This window comes from Lathyrus oleraceus, chromosome 4 (genome assembly GCF_024323335.1).
Source record: "Lathyrus oleraceus cultivar Zhongwan6 chromosome 4, CAAS_Psat_ZW6_1.0, whole genome shotgun sequence".
Taxonomy (NCBI): Eukaryota; Viridiplantae; Streptophyta; class Magnoliopsida; order Fabales; family Fabaceae; genus Lathyrus; species Lathyrus oleraceus.
The window spans coordinates 24,347,665-24,364,631 of record NC_066582.1 but is presented as its reverse complement, the minus strand read 5'-3'; the positions used below and the strand labels follow the sequence as shown (position 1 = coordinate 24,364,631).

General features: G+C 35.0%; 2 protein-coding genes and 1 long non-coding RNA gene across 3 annotated transcripts; 2 read left to right on the top strand and 1 right to left on the bottom strand.

Moving 5' to 3' along the window:
* The first annotated feature begins 894 nt into the window (after positions 1-894).
* LOC127138529 (flavonoid 3-O-glucosyltransferase) lies at positions 895-2,820 on the top strand. Its single transcript, XM_051064998.1, has 2 exons — positions 895-1,570; positions 1,825-2,820. The coding sequence occupies exons 1-2, from the start codon at positions 1,060-1,062 to the stop codon at positions 2,679-2,681; spliced, it is 1,368 nt and encodes a 455-aa protein (XP_050920955.1). The 5' UTR covers positions 895-1,059; the 3' UTR covers positions 2,682-2,820.
* An 11,152-nt stretch (positions 2,821-13,972) lies between these two features.
* Positions 13,973-14,590, top strand: LOC127135111 (uncharacterized). Its single transcript, XR_007808423.1, has 2 exons — positions 13,973-14,129; positions 14,212-14,590. It is a non-coding gene; the product is annotated as an uncharacterized LOC127135111 (long non-coding RNA).
* A 2-nt stretch (positions 14,591-14,592) lies between these two features.
* On the bottom strand, positions 14,593-16,539 carry LOC127135110 (flavonoid 3-O-glucosyltransferase). Its single transcript, XM_051061917.1, has 2 exons — positions 15,839-16,539; positions 14,593-15,543 (listed from the first exon to the last, which is right to left on the bottom strand). The coding sequence occupies exons 1-2, from the start codon at positions 16,386-16,388 to the stop codon at positions 14,684-14,686; spliced, it is 1,410 nt and encodes a 469-aa protein (XP_050917874.1). The 5' UTR covers positions 16,389-16,539; the 3' UTR covers positions 14,593-14,683.
* Between the last annotated feature and the right edge of the window lie 428 nt (positions 16,540-16,967).

Below are 16,967 nucleotides of genomic sequence, written 5' to 3'. Positions count from 1 at the left end.
AGAAACTTCAAACTGTAGTCGACATACAAACTATTTAGTGTGTTTCCGCCACCAAATCCAAAATTTGCCAATCTCTACGTTTCTTATCGTAAATTTCAATTGTGTTGTGAATACCTTGGAATTTCCTCTGCCTCTTCATCAACCTGCTGTATTTATTACCAATGTATTGACTTTTGTACTCGCTTGTGTAGGAAATCCATAACTCTATTGTCTCTCTTCTTGTAACACCAAGTGAAGAACCTTACTAATTCTTGGAAGTGGCTCTCTTAACCAGACTTATTATCTAACTCCTTGAGATTCTTCATTTAATCCCATAAGGAATTGAATGGCTTTCTCCTCCATTTAAAACAATCTTGCATGACTCATGACTAAACATATACATGTATTTGAAAAAGTGTGTGGTGGCATAAGCTTGGATTAGTCTAATTCTTTTGCAAATTTTGATAATGTGCAAACACTAAATTTTTTAAGGCGGCTCTTTTTGTTCTTGTTTGTGCACTTCACTTTGAAAATCTCTTTTTAATATAATAGTATGACAGATACATATTCCTTTTCAATGTTGATGGTACATATTCCTTTTCAATCTCTTTTTAATGGACCTTTGATTTCAATGTTGATAAAACATATTCCTTTTCAATATTGATGGTACATAGTAATTTTAACGGGTGTGTTTCCTATTTCTAATCTTCCAATCACATTCTAAATTTAAATTTTCATTTTAGATGAGCAAGTGAAGCAATTAAATGATTATTTGTCATTATCTCTTTTAAATATGCTAGTATTCATTAGTAATAATATTTCTTTAATTAATTTTAATTGTTTTGAATTAGATAGACAAGTCAATTAAGAACTCTTACACCAAATTATATTTTATACATTCCTTTTTTCGAAACCTGTTTATGAGGTTAGATGCTCATGGCACGAGATGCACATGGCACACTTCTTTATGAACAAAAATACATAATATCATCTTCTTCTTCACTTCTCACTGAAATAACATTTTCCTATAAATATTCTTGTTATATTTTTCACTTCCTCACAAACCAATATCACTACTAAATGTCGAACTTGAAAGGTGAAACCAACGTTGAAAAGCCACTGCATGTTGCTGTTTTAACATTCCCATTTGGCACACACGCAGCCCCACTTCTTAGCCTTGTGACAAAAATTGCAGAAGAAGCTCCCAATGTCACTTTTTCATTCTTCAGCACAGAGAAATCAAATGCAACCCTATTTTCTAGTTCAAATGAGTTTCTTCTTCCTAACATAAAACACTATAATGTTCATGATGGGTTACCGGAAGGTTATGTGCCTTCCGGCCATCCAGCTGAACCGGTTTTTCTCTTCATTAAGGCAATGCAAGAGAGTTTTAAAAGTGGTATAGATGAAGCTGTGAAAGAGACAGGGAAGAAGATTACCTGTTTGGTTACGGATGGTTTTTATTGGTTTGGTGCTGATCTTGCTCATGAGATGAATATCAAATGGGTTCCTTTTTGGACTGCTGGACCTCACGCCCTTCTTACCCATTTCTACACAGATCTTATCAGAGAAAAATTGGGAACCAACAAAGGTATCAATATTTTGTTTTATTATGCAAGAGTTACTTATACCTTTATTCTAGTCTCATCAGATGTTTTAAAGGTTTTTTTTAGATCTGATATAAATAAGGCTAAGTTTAATTTAGACAAATTAAGTAGAGTTTATATTTAATTAGGGTTCAACTGTAATACACATTTCATTAGGAAATATATAGTCACAGTTTAATAACGATAATTAGGGTTCAACTGTAATACACATTTCATTTGATTTTTTCTTGTTTGGCAGTGGATGATGTCAAAACTGCCAATTTTGTACCTGGCTTTCCTGAGCTAGAGGCTTCTGATTTGCCTGAAGGGATAATAGATGATATTAATGGACCATTTTCAATATTGATACACAAAGCGGGAATAGAGTTACCTCGAGCAACTGCGATTACAATAAACTCATTTTCTTCCATACAGCCTATTGTTGAGAATGAGTTGAATTCCAAGTTCAAATTGTTACTTAATGTTGGTCCTTTTATCTTGACAACACCACAACGTACGATTTCCGATGAACATGGTTGTTTATCATGGTTGAATAAACACGAGAAATACTCAGTAGTGTATATAAGCTTTGGAAGCTCGATAATACCCCCGCCTCACGAACTCGCTGCATTGGCGGAGTCTTTAGAAGAATGTGGATTTCCGTTTCTTTGGGCCTTTAGGGGCAATCCAGAGGAACAGTTTCCAAAGGGGTTTATAGAAAGGACAAGAACAAGAGGAAAAATTGTTGCATGGGCTCCTCAAGTGGAAATCCTTAAACATTCATCGGTTGGTGTTTGTTTGACGCATTCTGGTTGGAATACAGTGTTGGATTGTATTGTTGGTTGTGTACCAATGATTAGTAAACCGTTTTTTGGAGATCAGAAGATGAATGGAAGAATGATAGAAAGTGTTTGGGAGATTGGTGTCACCGTTGATAATGGACTTTTGACTAAAGAATCGATCATGAAAGCTTTGGAAGTCACCATGTCAAGTGAGAAAGGGACGATTATGCGGCAGAAGATAATGAAACTTAAAGAGTGTGCATTGGAAGCTGTTGGAGAAAATGGTTCCTCTACAAAGAATCTCAAGGCTTTGATACAAATTGTCACTAGTTAAAGTTTTTTTAACATTATTTAGGGTTGTTCAATGGTACAAAATTGTCACTTTGTTCACTAAATGCATTTGTATCACCTTTGAAATTATTAGTCTTTTGAATAAACCATTTTGACCCTGAACAAAATTTATAAATACTACATATCTTAGTATTATATTTGTAAAGGACTAGGGTGAGAACTATAGCTAGAAACAACATTGTGCATGTTTATAATGTTTTTCTCTCTTAAAATTGGAGTAAAATGAGAGGAAGGATATCTTAGTATTATATTTGTAAAGGATCGGACTAGGGTGAGAACTATAGCTAGAAACAACATTGTGCATGTTTATAATGTTTTTCTCTCTTAAAATTGGAGTAAAATGAGAGGAAGGAACGATCGAGTTCAACTTTAGAGAAGAAGCAAAATTGTGTTTTCGGTGGTTCTTTTTCAAAATTAAATTAGATTGGCAGTACGAGAGAAAGGGATTAGTCGCGTCATTCTCTTAATTTATTTCTTCTTGTAAAAAAAAATTGGTAGGATTTATTGATTTTTAATACCTCTTCAATTTTTTCTCCTTAGTCACGTAATTCTCTTAATTTATTTCTTCTTGTAAAATTTTTTTTTGTAGGATTTCCTAATTTTTTCTCCTTATCAGGACAAAAAACGCATCCTGAATTAAAATTTTCTAGGGGATAATTTTCATTTTAGATGAACAAGTCAAGGAATTAAATTATTATTTGTGAACTTAAATTGATATTTGTCATTATTCTTTTAAATATGCTATTCATTAGTAATAATATTTATTTAATTATTTTTAATTGTTTTTAATTAGATAGACAAGTCAATTAAGTTATCCTGGTTGGAATGATGTTTTTTTAGAGAGAGAAAGTCCTCATTCTCTCTAGTATTGTAACCCTAATTTCCTTTGTAGCCCCTTTCTTCCCTTCTGCCATAAACGATTTTCATACCTTATTCCCTGAAACAACGCACCAATCCAAACCTTCAATAAGCAATTCCACCACTTAAAAGCCCACCAAAACATTTGTTGAAGCTATTGGGAATGTGTACAATATCCCATAAGCCAACTTCTCATTCCTTGTGTCAAAGGAGATCGTTTGTCCATTTCGATCCCAGAAGATAAGTATCTCATTGGATTAGATGCTTGTAAGCACAACCTTCATGGAAGAGTGCTCTGGCCAAAAGGACATTCTCTCTTTAACTGTGCAGCAATTAAAAGTAAAGTTGCAATCTATGTGGAGCTCCATTTCAAAGTGGGTTGTAACGTATTGGGTTCACCTTTTTTGTCAACATAAAATATGAGAAAATCCCTAATTAGTGCAGTTTCTGTATGTGTTTGGGACAATTGGAAACCAATTGCAAAAGGAAACAAAGCATTGTTTCGAAACCCATTGTTAAGAAAGTTGTAACACCCACATATAATATATGTCTAGAATACATATTATACATAGTGTAAACTAGTACTGAAATACATAAGCGCCTAGCAGCACAGTGTACATATACATACATGCCCAAAAGAAAACATAACATGGCATAAAATATACACGAAAGTGCCCAAAATAAAACTACTAGGAGCTAGATCATTAAACAATGATCCCAAAAATATCTACACATCGGAATAGCCATCTAGTTGCCAGGTAAGCAAGACATCACTCTATCTTGTCCTTACCATTCACCTGCTCATAACCACCTGAAAAATAATCAACAACATGGGGTGAGATAATAATCTCAGTGGCTTCCCTATCTTATGGGTCCACTCGGCTTTATAGGGTTTTCTAATCGATATTCAACTCATATTCAACTCAAGTCAACAAGGGAACGGGGACGTGAGCGATGGGGGAACTAACTCGCAATGTATGGCAACATGCACCTGAGTTCTCACAACTCAACCACGATCATTATTCAGATCATGAAACATCAATTCCCGAACGGACTTACGTCTAAGTCAGGTCCGGTTCATGCATGCTTGTATGATTCGATTTTCGCGGTGGATACCGGGTCCTCTATCAGGCTTAATTCCTAGTTCAAGCAATCATCACACGTATGGGCCTCTAACCCACTTAGGGTATCTTTCACCGTATGAGCCTCTAACCCACTTAGGTGTCCACCTTTCCCCCACGTCCTCCGTGGTTGGGACTCAAACCCAATTGAGGCTCAAATCATCGGTCTCACATCTCAATGCTTACTCATCTAAGCATACCAAATAGAGATGTGCACCATCGCAGAAAACACACATTCTTAATACATGATCGATTCCACAAATCATCGGTTCCACGAACCAAACAAAATTCATCAATCACAGGTGACTTCATTCACCACAATACACAAATAATAACATGGCATGTTCCATACGATGCGTCTCATTCTCAATCATGGCAATAATTCGTCAACGACCTCCACATAAACGTCGTACGAATGAATACCGTCATCCAATGTTATCTAAGTTATAAACCTCACTCATGACCTAATAACAATCCTAGGTTAACTTAATATATTCATCATGTAATTTTCACCATTAGCATGTATTCAACATAAGCATAGCATCACAAATGATTAATGGTTGGAAGAATGCATTTAGAAACACTTAAGAAATGGATTTTGAAGTTTTTAACATAAGTCAATCGATTGGTTGGGGAGGCCCAATCGATTGATTCCTCTCACATTTCTATTTTTCAAAGTTTGTTGAGGATCAATCGATTGATCCTGAGTGTCAATTGATTGGCTCACTAAAATTTTCCACTATTCATATACAGAAAGTTTGTGCAATCGATTGTAATGCACTGTCAATCGATTGGTCCTGTAAAAATCACATTTTCTGCAAAACAAAAGGATTGTGCAATCGATTGGTTACAGGGACCAATCGATTGGTCCACTCATATTTTCAAATTTCCAATTCACAGAACACCATGTCCTCTGTTATTCCATTTCTAATAAAACACCACTTCTTCTTCCAACAAAACCCATCATACTACATGTTCTTATACACATTTAACTCAAGGATTCCAAGCTCATAATCACAAGGATTTCAAGGTCATAATCACAACCAATCATTTTACCACAACCATAACAAATCATGTTATCACAACAATCATAAGAACACATCAAAGCACATGTTCATGGAAATCAACAAGAGCAAGAAAAATATTCATCATATAGAATGGATTTTCATGATTTATCTATGATTCTACAACCCTAATCTTCTAGAAATCTAGGGTTTCTAACTAGATCCCACCTTAAGAAATAGAAAAGGAGAAGTTGTTGAAGATGAGATGATGATGGTGTTGGTTCCAAGCTTTTCTTCTTCTTCTTCTTCTTCTTCTTCTCCACTAGCCTTGTTTTCTCTCCTTCACTTGAGCTTTCCTCTTTCTTTCTATTCTTTCTGATACATAGAGAAACAAATGGCATGTGGTAGGTAAATGAGATACAAACATGTGGACCACAACCCATGGAGCTTTTATGTGGTTAGAAAGTGGTGGAAACAAATATCTTAAGTGGCACTACCTACCATATTTGTTCTACTAGGGCTATTGACTCATTATTAGTGTTAGCAAAATGTCCTAATTAATAAAAGGTCAGTCCCAATTGACATTAATTAAGTCAACCTGAACTCACTATTTACTCTATTTATCCCAATTTACAACTTTTAGAGCACATAAGAACTCAATTGACCTCAATTAATAGGAATTTAAGTATTTAAGGAAATACGGGGTATTATAAAAGTCGAATCTACTAAAGATCGTATCAATGTTCATGTCCATAACTCCAGCAAAGTTGTGGATACGAATGGATTGGAGGTGAGTCACAAACACACGAGATTAGGAAAAGAGACCTTTGATGTTCCCTTAAACTCTCTGATTGTCCCTACAACAGTTGGTGTCGTTGTTATTTAAGAGAAGTTGATTCCCAATCCTATTAATGATCATTTCTCTAATGGTACCATACATATCTCTGATGAAGACAATAACTTTGGTTTTGAAGAGTGTATTGAAGAAACTGAATGGAATATAGCTATTATTAATAATGATGATGTGCAATTTAATAGTGTGCAGTTCCTAAAGGAATCCTGGGCTAATATGACAGACCAATCTGACAAGGATGTTGATGCTGGATACCCCATCTTCCAACCTGTCATTACTAAATCCCAAAAAGAGAGAGTTGGGAAACAATCTCTAAAATTCAAATAGGCTTTTGGCACCAGATCTTCTTCTAGTTTTAAAAAGTCATCCTTATGAAGTGCCTATATTGGAACATTGGGGGTATTGCTAACTCCCCATAAAAGTTAGCCCTTATAGATTTTCTTAACCAACACAACCCCATTTCTACTTCATTGTTGAACCTTGGATGGACCACTCTTCCTTTCCTGTGTCTTTCTGGAATCGTTTAAACCTTAAATTATTTGTTGTGAATAACAGAGACTCTTTGCTTCCCAACCTTTGGTGTATTTGTTACCGTAACCTTGACCCTCAAATCCAAAGCTCTTATGATCATCATGTATCTTTTAATGTCCTAATTGATAACATCCTCATTGGTATTGTTGTTGTTTATGCCTCTACTTGTCATATAAAAAGAATATCACTATGGAGAGACCTCTCATCCTGTACCTCTTCTATCAACATTCCATGGTGTCTTATTGGGGATTGTAACTCGATTTTGGGGGCTCATGAGCATAAAGGAGCCCACAATCCTTTTAGAACCCCTATGGAGGATTTCCTTGATTGGTCGAATAATAACAACCTTATGGAGCTCCCTTTTAAAGGTAGAATTTTCACTTGGTATAATTGTCGTGCGGGTAGGGCTGATGTGGAGAGGAAATTAGATAGAGCCTTCTACAATGTTGATTGGAGCAATGCATGTTCTAATATGGTCTCCTTAGTCCTGCCTAGATTCAGATCTGATCACCATCCTTTATTGGTGATTTCTTCTTTCAATCAAGTTAAGCTGAAATCCAAGTTTAAATTCCTTGCTATGTGGACTTTTCATAACTCATGTAGGGCCTCTGTGGAGGATTGTTGGTATGTCAATATTGTGGGCTTCCCTATGTTTATTTTGTTTACGAAGCACCAAATCTTGAAAGATAAGCTCAAGGCTTGGAGCAAGATAACTTTCAGTAATATTCATATTATGGTGCAAAGTAAAAAATATCATCTTTTGGATATCTAGAACCAAATCAGCAGAGACGACTCTCTTCCCCCTCTTAGGGCTAAAGAGAAACAATTTCAATTAGAGCTTAAGAAGGTGCTTGATCAAGAAGAGGCATTTTGGGCAGAAAAAGCTAAATTGGAGTGACATCATTCTGGTGATAGGAATACTGCCTTTTTTCACCGTATTGCCACAATCAAGCGTTCTAGAAACGTCACCCTCTCTCTCTCTCTCTCTCTCTCTCTCTCTCTCTCTCTCTCTCTCTCTCTCTCTCTCTCTCTCTCTCTCTCTCTCTCTCTCTCTCTATATATCTATCTATATATATATATATATATATATATATATATATATATATATATATATATATATATATATATATATATATATATATATATATATATATATATATAATATATATATTATATATATTAGAATAAAATTTTATTCTATTTTAAGAGGTTCAAAAAATACATCTTTGGATTAAGATAATAGGGCCGTATCAGAGATGCATCTCCGGAACATCCCTTGATATAAGATAGAATTTTATAGGTTCATATTTGTCTACATCTAGTATAGGTATAAGCTCTTGCCTCATGTTTCATACCAAAACTCATTACACCAAAATGAACATCAATTGACATCTCACATATGTCTACTTCAACGACGTGAAACCCTTAATTGAATTTAAGTTTAATGAGTATACCCCTCTTGCGGATCTGAAATACATATTGCATAATCTTCTATCTTACAAAGACAATCGAAAAATTATAAAGCTCGAGTATGGTTCACCATCGATTGACAATGAAGGAAATATTGAGTTCAACAACTTTGAGCTGAAGACGGGTGTAGATGTAAAGGCTAAATGAAATACTTTTTTCCGTTTAGAAACAAAAGTTTTGATAGAGGTGGATGCGACGATTTCGAGATCAGTTGAAGATATTATGAAGATGTTGAAACGTCCATCTAGATATTAAAATATAATGTTTGATTTATGTTAACATCACCTATGTAATGCTTATTTTATGTTATCAATAATAATTTTATTTTGTCAACCTACACCTTGTTGATTTTTCTGCTTTTCTATTTCTACTTCACTATGATACGAAAACGCAAACCCGTAAGATTTACGGAGATGCATCTCCGGATGCAAAATACACACAAACCTGAGACATGACTCAAAATCATCTTTAGTTGTATATGTTTGGGATATGTCCGGAGATGCATCTTTGAATTTTGAAAGTATTATTATATTTTCACGAGGTGTGTTGGTAATATATTAAAAAAATTTAGAGTTTATAAAGCATACACAAATAACACTAAATGACCACTTGTCGATTGAGAAGATCTTTTAATGACATGTGCCTTAAGTTCAAAAAAGTTCTTCTAAATATTTAATTAATAATTTTTAAATTAATTTCTAAAATAAATTAATTAAACTTATCAAATAATTATTAATTTATTATGTAAAAAAAACTATTAAATTTTTTATAATTTAATTTAATTTTTAAAATTGTTAAATATAATCATTTATTATATTATTAAATAATATTATAAATATTAATTAATAATATTTTTTATAGTTTCACTTTATCAAAAATAAATTTTGTATGCTGATCATCACTTTCACAACAAACAAAGGGAACCAAAAAATATATTTTTTTTAAATAATCATATTTTTTAATTTAAATTTTAAAATAACTTATTTTTCAAAATAATTACAAAAATAACCACCTTTCATTACGTATGCGTCAATCCAACTGGCACATCTAATTTCCAATGACAGGAGGCGCAAATGGCTTGGGCGCATGCATGCCTTAAAAAATTCCAAATGAACACAAACGTCATTTGGTTGGGTGCATGCATGCCTTGAAGCCAATTACATTGGCGCATGCATACACTACATCATGTATATGCGCCAATGCATGTGGCACATGTACTATGCAATATTTTTTTTAATTTTATATTTTAAATTTATAAATAATTAAATTAAATACGTAAATGAAAAATAATGATTAATATTATAATATAAAGTTAAAATACATAACAATTGACAAGAAAATCAATGACCCGCCCGATTGAAACGCCCCCCGTTCCACATCCAGGTGTGTTAGCCTGTCTTTAAGGTCTCCATGATTTCCCTGAGGTGTTTGGGGGTTTTTGAGTGCTGACATGATGCAATGGTGGCTGGTGTGAAGGTCTGGTGGAAGGTCCAACGGTATTTGATAAATTTATCATCATTTCTCTCCAATAGATGGGGGATTGTCGCCAACTGTACTTCCGTAATTGAGTTCGGTGCACATGTTGTTGTAGTTGGGTGGATTATGGACGGTATGGTTGCCCAAATTGGGACATTGGATCGTTTTGGAAACGAAGCAATGATTCTTATGGTGTACTAAAGTCAAACAATTGTTGGGTGTTGTTGCGATGAGATGTTTGGGTGTTCATTGGTGGGGGGCTACGATGGCATGACGTTGAATCGTATGAATCTTCCGGGTTGTAGACTATTATGATGGTTGTATATGGTTGTTGGTGGTTAGGGTTTAATTCCCGGTTTTGAGTTTGGCCGTGTGGCATGAATTGGTTGCGAGGTTAGGTGTTTGGTGTTTCGGTGTATAAGGTAGGGTGATGGTGTGAGGTTGGTCATTGGGTTTGGGTGGGTTGACATTGTTCTTGGACGGGGATTTGTTGTTGGGCGTTTGATGACGAAGCCCGTTGTCGTGGATCAATCAAATACCTTGGCTCAGACATAAACTGTGGCATTGTAACCAACCTAAACCATGTCATATAATGTTGAGTTTGTCTAGCACCATATATGGTTGGTTCGTTTAAGATGTGTTGTCGTCGATTCCTCCAATGACGGCACATCTCTTTTATGAAGTCTCTCCAATCGGAATAATCCCATTGGTCATCGACTCTTTGTTAATGCCAATCTCCCAAACACGTCGGAGGTTCTAGAATTTGTTGTTTCATTCCGAACTGCAGTTTTACACGGTCACTCTGGTGCATATCCACAGTAGTAAATCGGATAATTGGTGTTTTTGCTGTCCAAACTGCAACATCATCATGGTTAACCTAATGATCAAGACCCAGATACGGCCTCCAGATAAACTATAAGAATTTGACATGATTAGAGGATATGTAATTGGATAATTTTTTTAAATCAAATGTAGAGTTGTTTAGTAATAATACATCGGCTGGTCCAATGTGGTCTAAAAGATTGCGATAGACTACTACAACGTGTTTGAGACACTTGTTGTAGTTCATCCCTTTAACTGACCACCTAGATCGAAAAGATTGAAAATGTATTAGTTACAGTTAGTTGTAGTATAAAGTCTAAAAAATTAGAAGATTAAATATAAACTTACTTTGTTGCATAGAGGAATGTGAATGACTTCTCGTTGACCGGGGCGAGTGACGACAATCTTGACCAACCTCATGCTTGTAGCAAATAGGCGCAAGAATAAAACGTACAAGTATTTTTTTTTTGGCATTTTTACACAACAAACTATATAGATGGGACAAAACAGTTGAACTCCAACTATATGTGCCTACCTTATTTATGTTTCGTAACAACGACAAATACATAATATTTATCGTATTACCAGTACTTTCAGGAAATAAAAATTTACCAAATAGAATCATAATATAACACTGATCTTTAATTATCTGTTCATAGTCGGTAGATTCTTCGTTTAATTTTATACTTGAATAATACTGTTTAAGATATTTTAAATTAATACCTTGACCCCTAGGTTGACCCGAAGTCTGTCCCATAGTTGTGTCTTCACGCAAAGGGGCACCTAACAATTCCTCGCATATAGAGTTATCTTGGTTAACTCTACCATTAACGGCCTTACCATCGATAGGTAGAGCTAACAACATGTAGACGTCCTCAAATGTGATGGTACACTCACCGAAAGGAAGGTGAAATGTGTGGGTCTCGGGTCTCCATTTTTCTAGGACTAAGGTAGTTGAAAAAGTGTTTGTCAATTGGGAGGAGTCATACAAACAACTTACAAAATACTTGATGGCTTTTAAAAATTATGCTCCAGGGACTATTGTCAATTTGGAAACGTTATCGGCGTATACCTCAGACCGACACCCTTCAATAATGAGTGCCTACAAAAACATTGATAATGGCTGGTAGGATCCTCCTTCGACGCATGTCTACTGCATTAGACATATCGCTCAAAATTTTATGCGGAAGATCACAGACAAAACGTTGCGGAAGAAGGTTGTCAACGCAGGGTATCCATTAACAGAACCTTCTTTCAAATGCTACCGCGAAGATATCATATTGTCAAACGCAGATGCAGTAAGGTGAATAGAAAATATTCCATTAGAGAACTGGACTAGGGCATACGACAACGATCAACAATGGGGCCACATAATAATAAATCTTGTGGAATCAATGAACTTTGTTTTCGAAGGTATCCGAGACCTATCTATAACCGTTTTAATGCAAGTAACCTTTTTCAGACTAGGGGTGATGTTTGAGACCAAACGTTCCAAATGGAGTTCAGTGTTACAATTTGGGCAGTTGTTCAGTGATGCTTCAATGAAATTCATTAAAGAGGAAGCTGCCAAAGCTAACACACATGTGGTCATGGTGTTTGACCGTACTAAAGGTTGGTACAGTATTGTTGAGTCAATGGATCACAATGAAGGTATGCTGAGAGGACACTATCGAGTGGAACTAGATAGAGGTTGGTGCGACTGCGGAAAGTTCCAAGCCTTTCGTATGTCCCACTCCCATGTCATAGCGGCATGTTCAGAGGTTCGATGGGATCCTTCCAACTTACTATCCGATGTTTACAAAGTCATAAGCCTTTGCAATGTTTACAAAATTATCTTTTCAGTGGTAGCAAAAGAGGATTAATGGTTTTCATATCAAAGGGACATTCTTTGGCACAATAAAATTATGCGAAGAAAGAAAAAGGGTCGCCCAAACAGCACCCGCATTTGAACCAAAATGAATACGACGAGCAAAATGGTTAGATTATATAGTTCATGTCGTCAGCCCGGTCATAATCGTACTAACTGTCCTAGTGTTGGAACAAGCATAACAAGATGATTGTAATTGTAACTCTTTTGCTTTATATTAAAAATGACATTCATTTCATATGATACCTTTGTGAGGAAATACCAACACAAACAAATACAACACAAGAAACTACAACAAATAAAATACCATCACTAACAAATACAACACATAAAGAACATAACTATACGATTACAACCATCAAAATAATTTTGTGAGGAGTATACATCATCCTGTGAATGTCTCTGTCAGTTCTAATATTCATCCAAAAACAAACTTCTCCATTTTGGTTGAAAGTCGTATCAAGCCATTGAAATCTTCTGATCCTTTAACCATCTGCAAAGTTTCCATCTAACCAACGGTTCAAGATCCTGTTAAGATGTTCGAACGTATATATATTCCAAAGTCGGATAGTCACCAGAGGTTGCACTACTGGAAAAATTAAATCGACATTTCTCTTGTGAATAAATTGACACAAATATGAATATACAGACAATTAAAAGAAAATTGAAGGAGATTGAAGAAAAATGGAATGAGGGTAAGAAGTTCTTTGAAAAATGATGGGAGAAATGAAAAATGAAAGAAGGGTAAGAAGTTCTCTGAAAAATGATGGGAGAAATGTTGTATTTATAGATGAGTGCACATGCATGTGCCATTGCTCTGGGTGCCCACACACATGACTACATGCATGCGCCATTGCTTTGGACGCACACACACATGGCTACATGCATGCGCCATTGCATGTGGCGCTTTCACATGCATGGTCCAATGCATGCGTCCAAGCCATTGGCGCCTCCTGTCAATGGAAATTAGATGCGTCAGTTGGACTGACGCATACGTAATGAAAGATGTTTATTTCAGTAATTATTTTAAAGAAATAGGTTATTTTAGAATTTAAATTTAAAAATATGATTATTTTTAAAAAAAATTATAAAAAAATATAAAATTGAAGGATCTCAAAATCGAGTTTTGAAATAGGAAGGAGAAAAAAAAAACACCTAAATAAAAGAAAAAAATACATTTAAACTTTTTTTTTATTAACAAAAAAAAAACTTTTATTCACTAAAAATGTCATTTGAGGTGCACTTATTCTAAATTTAGATAAGAAGAAAATATGAATAAAAGATGAAAATGTAAAAAATTCAATGAAATGTGTGCCGCCATTTCTCACTTTTTCTCAGAATTCAATTAAGCCTTGAGAGCAGTTTCTATTGAAGGTTTGATGTGTCTGGTTGTAGTTCATCCATCAAATCCTCAACTTCAAATTCAAAGGTACAAATTTTCAATCAATTAAAACTCAAATTTCACTTTGATTTGGGATTCTTTATATGTGATGTTGATGTTTTTTGTGTAGTTTTCATCTAGGTTTTCTCTACAGCTGCAATGAAACCACCGTCCAGCATACAATCATTGGCGTGAAATTGAAAATCTTACGAGAACCTTATGGAACAAGTTTTGCATTGTATCGGTAAGATAAATGCTACAATCAATTTAATGAATAACCTATGTATCCGGTGAAGTTTATTAAATAATTAATGTATTTGATCTCTTTTAGGTTTATTGAATAATCGGGGCTTCTGGTTTTTGTTTGTTAGGTTTATCGAATAATCGATGTATCTGATCTCTATCATGACTAAATACATCGATTTTGAAAAAAAAAACTTTGTTTGTAATTGTGAATAGAGCAACAATTCATGAAATTAAAACAAAGGTGAAGTCATTGATGAAAATAATTGCTTGGTCTATCTAAGTTTGTCTTATATACAACATAGATGATTTAACACTAGAAAGTATACAAGTTAAGTAACTAGAGATCTTAAAAAACTTTAACTAGTGACAATTTCTATCAAAGTATTGAAATTATTTGCAGAACTACCATTTCTTTCAACAGCTTGCAATGCAGCTTCTTTAAATTGCTCAACTTTCTGTCTCATTATCTTCCCTGTCTCACTTGACATAATCAACTCCAAAGCTTTCATAGTTGATTCTTTTGTCAAAACACCATTTTCAAGACCTACACCAATGTGCCAAACACTTTCTAGCATTCTTGCATTCAATCTTTGATCTCCGAAAAACGGTCTACTAATCATCGGTACACCACCAACAATACAATCCAACACCGAATTCCAACCAGAATGCGTGAAACACACACCGACTGATGAGTGTTTAAGGATCTCTATTTGAGGAGCCCATGCGACGATTTTTCCTAACGTTTTTGTTCTTTCTGCGAATCCGTTTGGCAATTTTTCCTCTGGATTTCCCCTAAAGGCCCAAATAAATGGATATCCACCTTCTTCTAAAGACTCCGCCAATGCAGCGAGCTCGTGAGGTGGGGGTACTATCGAACTTCCAAAGCTTATATACACAACTGAGTAATTCTCGTGTTTGTTCAACCATGCTAAACAACTGTGTTCATCGTACATCATACGTTGTGGTGTCGTCAAGATGAATGGACCAACATTTAGTAGCAATTTGCACTTGACCTCCAACTTACTCTCAATAACGGTGTGTATCGAAGCAAATGAGTTTATGGGAACTGCAGTTGCTAGCGATAACGCTTGTCCCATTTTGTGTAACATTGTTGCAAACGGTCCATTAATATCATCTATTACCCCTTCAGGCAAATCGGAAACCTCTAGCTCCGGAAAACCAGGAAGGAAATCGACACTTTTGCCATTATCGGCTCCTGCAAGACAAGGTAAATCAAATCAAATTTTTATAAATCGTAGATTATAAAACATTTTTACCAAAATCGTTTTAGTTTTCAGAGGCTCTATGTAGGTTATACACGATTTAGCTCTGATAAAACAAATAAAGACCCTATTTGTCATAGTTTAACCGTATTGTATTTTAGACTTAGTGCAGTAGCCTACCCTTGAAGACGTAGCTGATTTTTACACATACATCTAGTTATTTGTAGAGATATGTTAAACATTATTTCATAAAGAAGATGTGTTGATCAAACAGTTTGTGTATGTTACCTTTATTGTCTCCTAATTTTTCTCTGATAAGATCTGTAAAGACATGGATGAGGAGAGAGTGAGCTCCAGCAGTCCAAAGAGGAACCCATTTCGCATGCATTTTCTCCGCAAAATCCGCGCCAAACCAAAAAAAAGCATCAGTAACCAAACAAGTAATGTTCTTCCCCGACTCCTTCACAGCCACATCCATAGCATTCTTAAAATTCTCCGGCATTGCTTGAATGAAAAAATGAATAGCTTCCGCCGGAGATCCTGATTGCACAAAACCCTCCGGTAACCCATCGTGCACATTATAATAAGTTATGTTAGGAACAAACTCGTCTTGATTACCCGAACCAGAAAACAACGCCTCATTTGATTTTTTCGTGCTGAAGAATGAAAATGAAACTACAGGAGCTTCTGCTGCAATTCTTCTAACAAGGCTAAGAAGTGGAGGTGCATGTGTTCCAAACGGGAACGCCAAAACCGCAACATGTTTTTCATCATTGTTATCGTTCGGTCCTCCTTTCGGAGCGGACATCCAGTTTTTCAAACGCGAAAGCGTAAACATTTTCCTTAATTATGTCAAACACAACAACTAAGATCAAATTAAATTATAATTTGATGTTGTTGTGGCACAACACTAGTTAAGGTTGCATGCATTTGGTTGAAAAGTGTTTATAACAATCTGTGTTGTTATTATACAGGTAGAATTAGCATGATAGAAGTTAGGTGTTTCATAAATAAATGTTAGTGAAAAAACAAGGTAAGGTACACATGGGATCTTTTTATTTCTCACTAACATATGTAACTAATCTCTAAATGTGTTTTGTGTTTTTTTACAGAGACAACAATGATTGTGTGTTGTTTTCTCAGAATATGCATAGTTCCGAAATTAACGAAAATAGGCTAAATATAGGTAGCTATACTAGCCACATAAAAATATATAGTCAATGAGACCTTAAATTTATCTCGTTCTCAAGTTTTTTTCTTATAATTCTATTTCATAGTTTATATATTTTTTTTATATTAGCAGGTTGGGTGTGTACAATTCTTAATCTGCTAAGTTATTCATGAGATTTTGTAATTAAAATAATAAAACTAACTGATACATTTTCAATTGGGGAGCGGTGAAATAAAGAACCATTTC

What these genes read in the sequence shown, in the direction of transcription:
- LOC127138529 (XM_051064998.1), top strand. Translation starts at nt 1,060, where the DNA reads ATGTCGAACTTGAAAGGTGAAACCAACGTTGAAAAGCCACTGCATGTT. An exon ending in AAAATTGGGAACCAACAAAG is followed by an intron (nt 1,571 to 1,824) that starts GTATCAATATTT and finishes CTTGTTTGGCAG; the next exon opens with TGGATGATGTCAAAACTGCC.
- LOC127135110 (XM_051061917.1), bottom strand. Translation starts at nt 16,388, where the DNA reads ATGTTTACGCTTTCGCGTTTGAAAAACTGGATGTCCGCTCCGAAAGGA. An exon ending in AAAATTAGGAGACAATAAAG is followed by an intron (nt 15,544 to 15,838) that starts GTAACATACACA and finishes CTTGTCTTGCAG; the next exon opens with GAGCCGATAATGGCAAAAGT.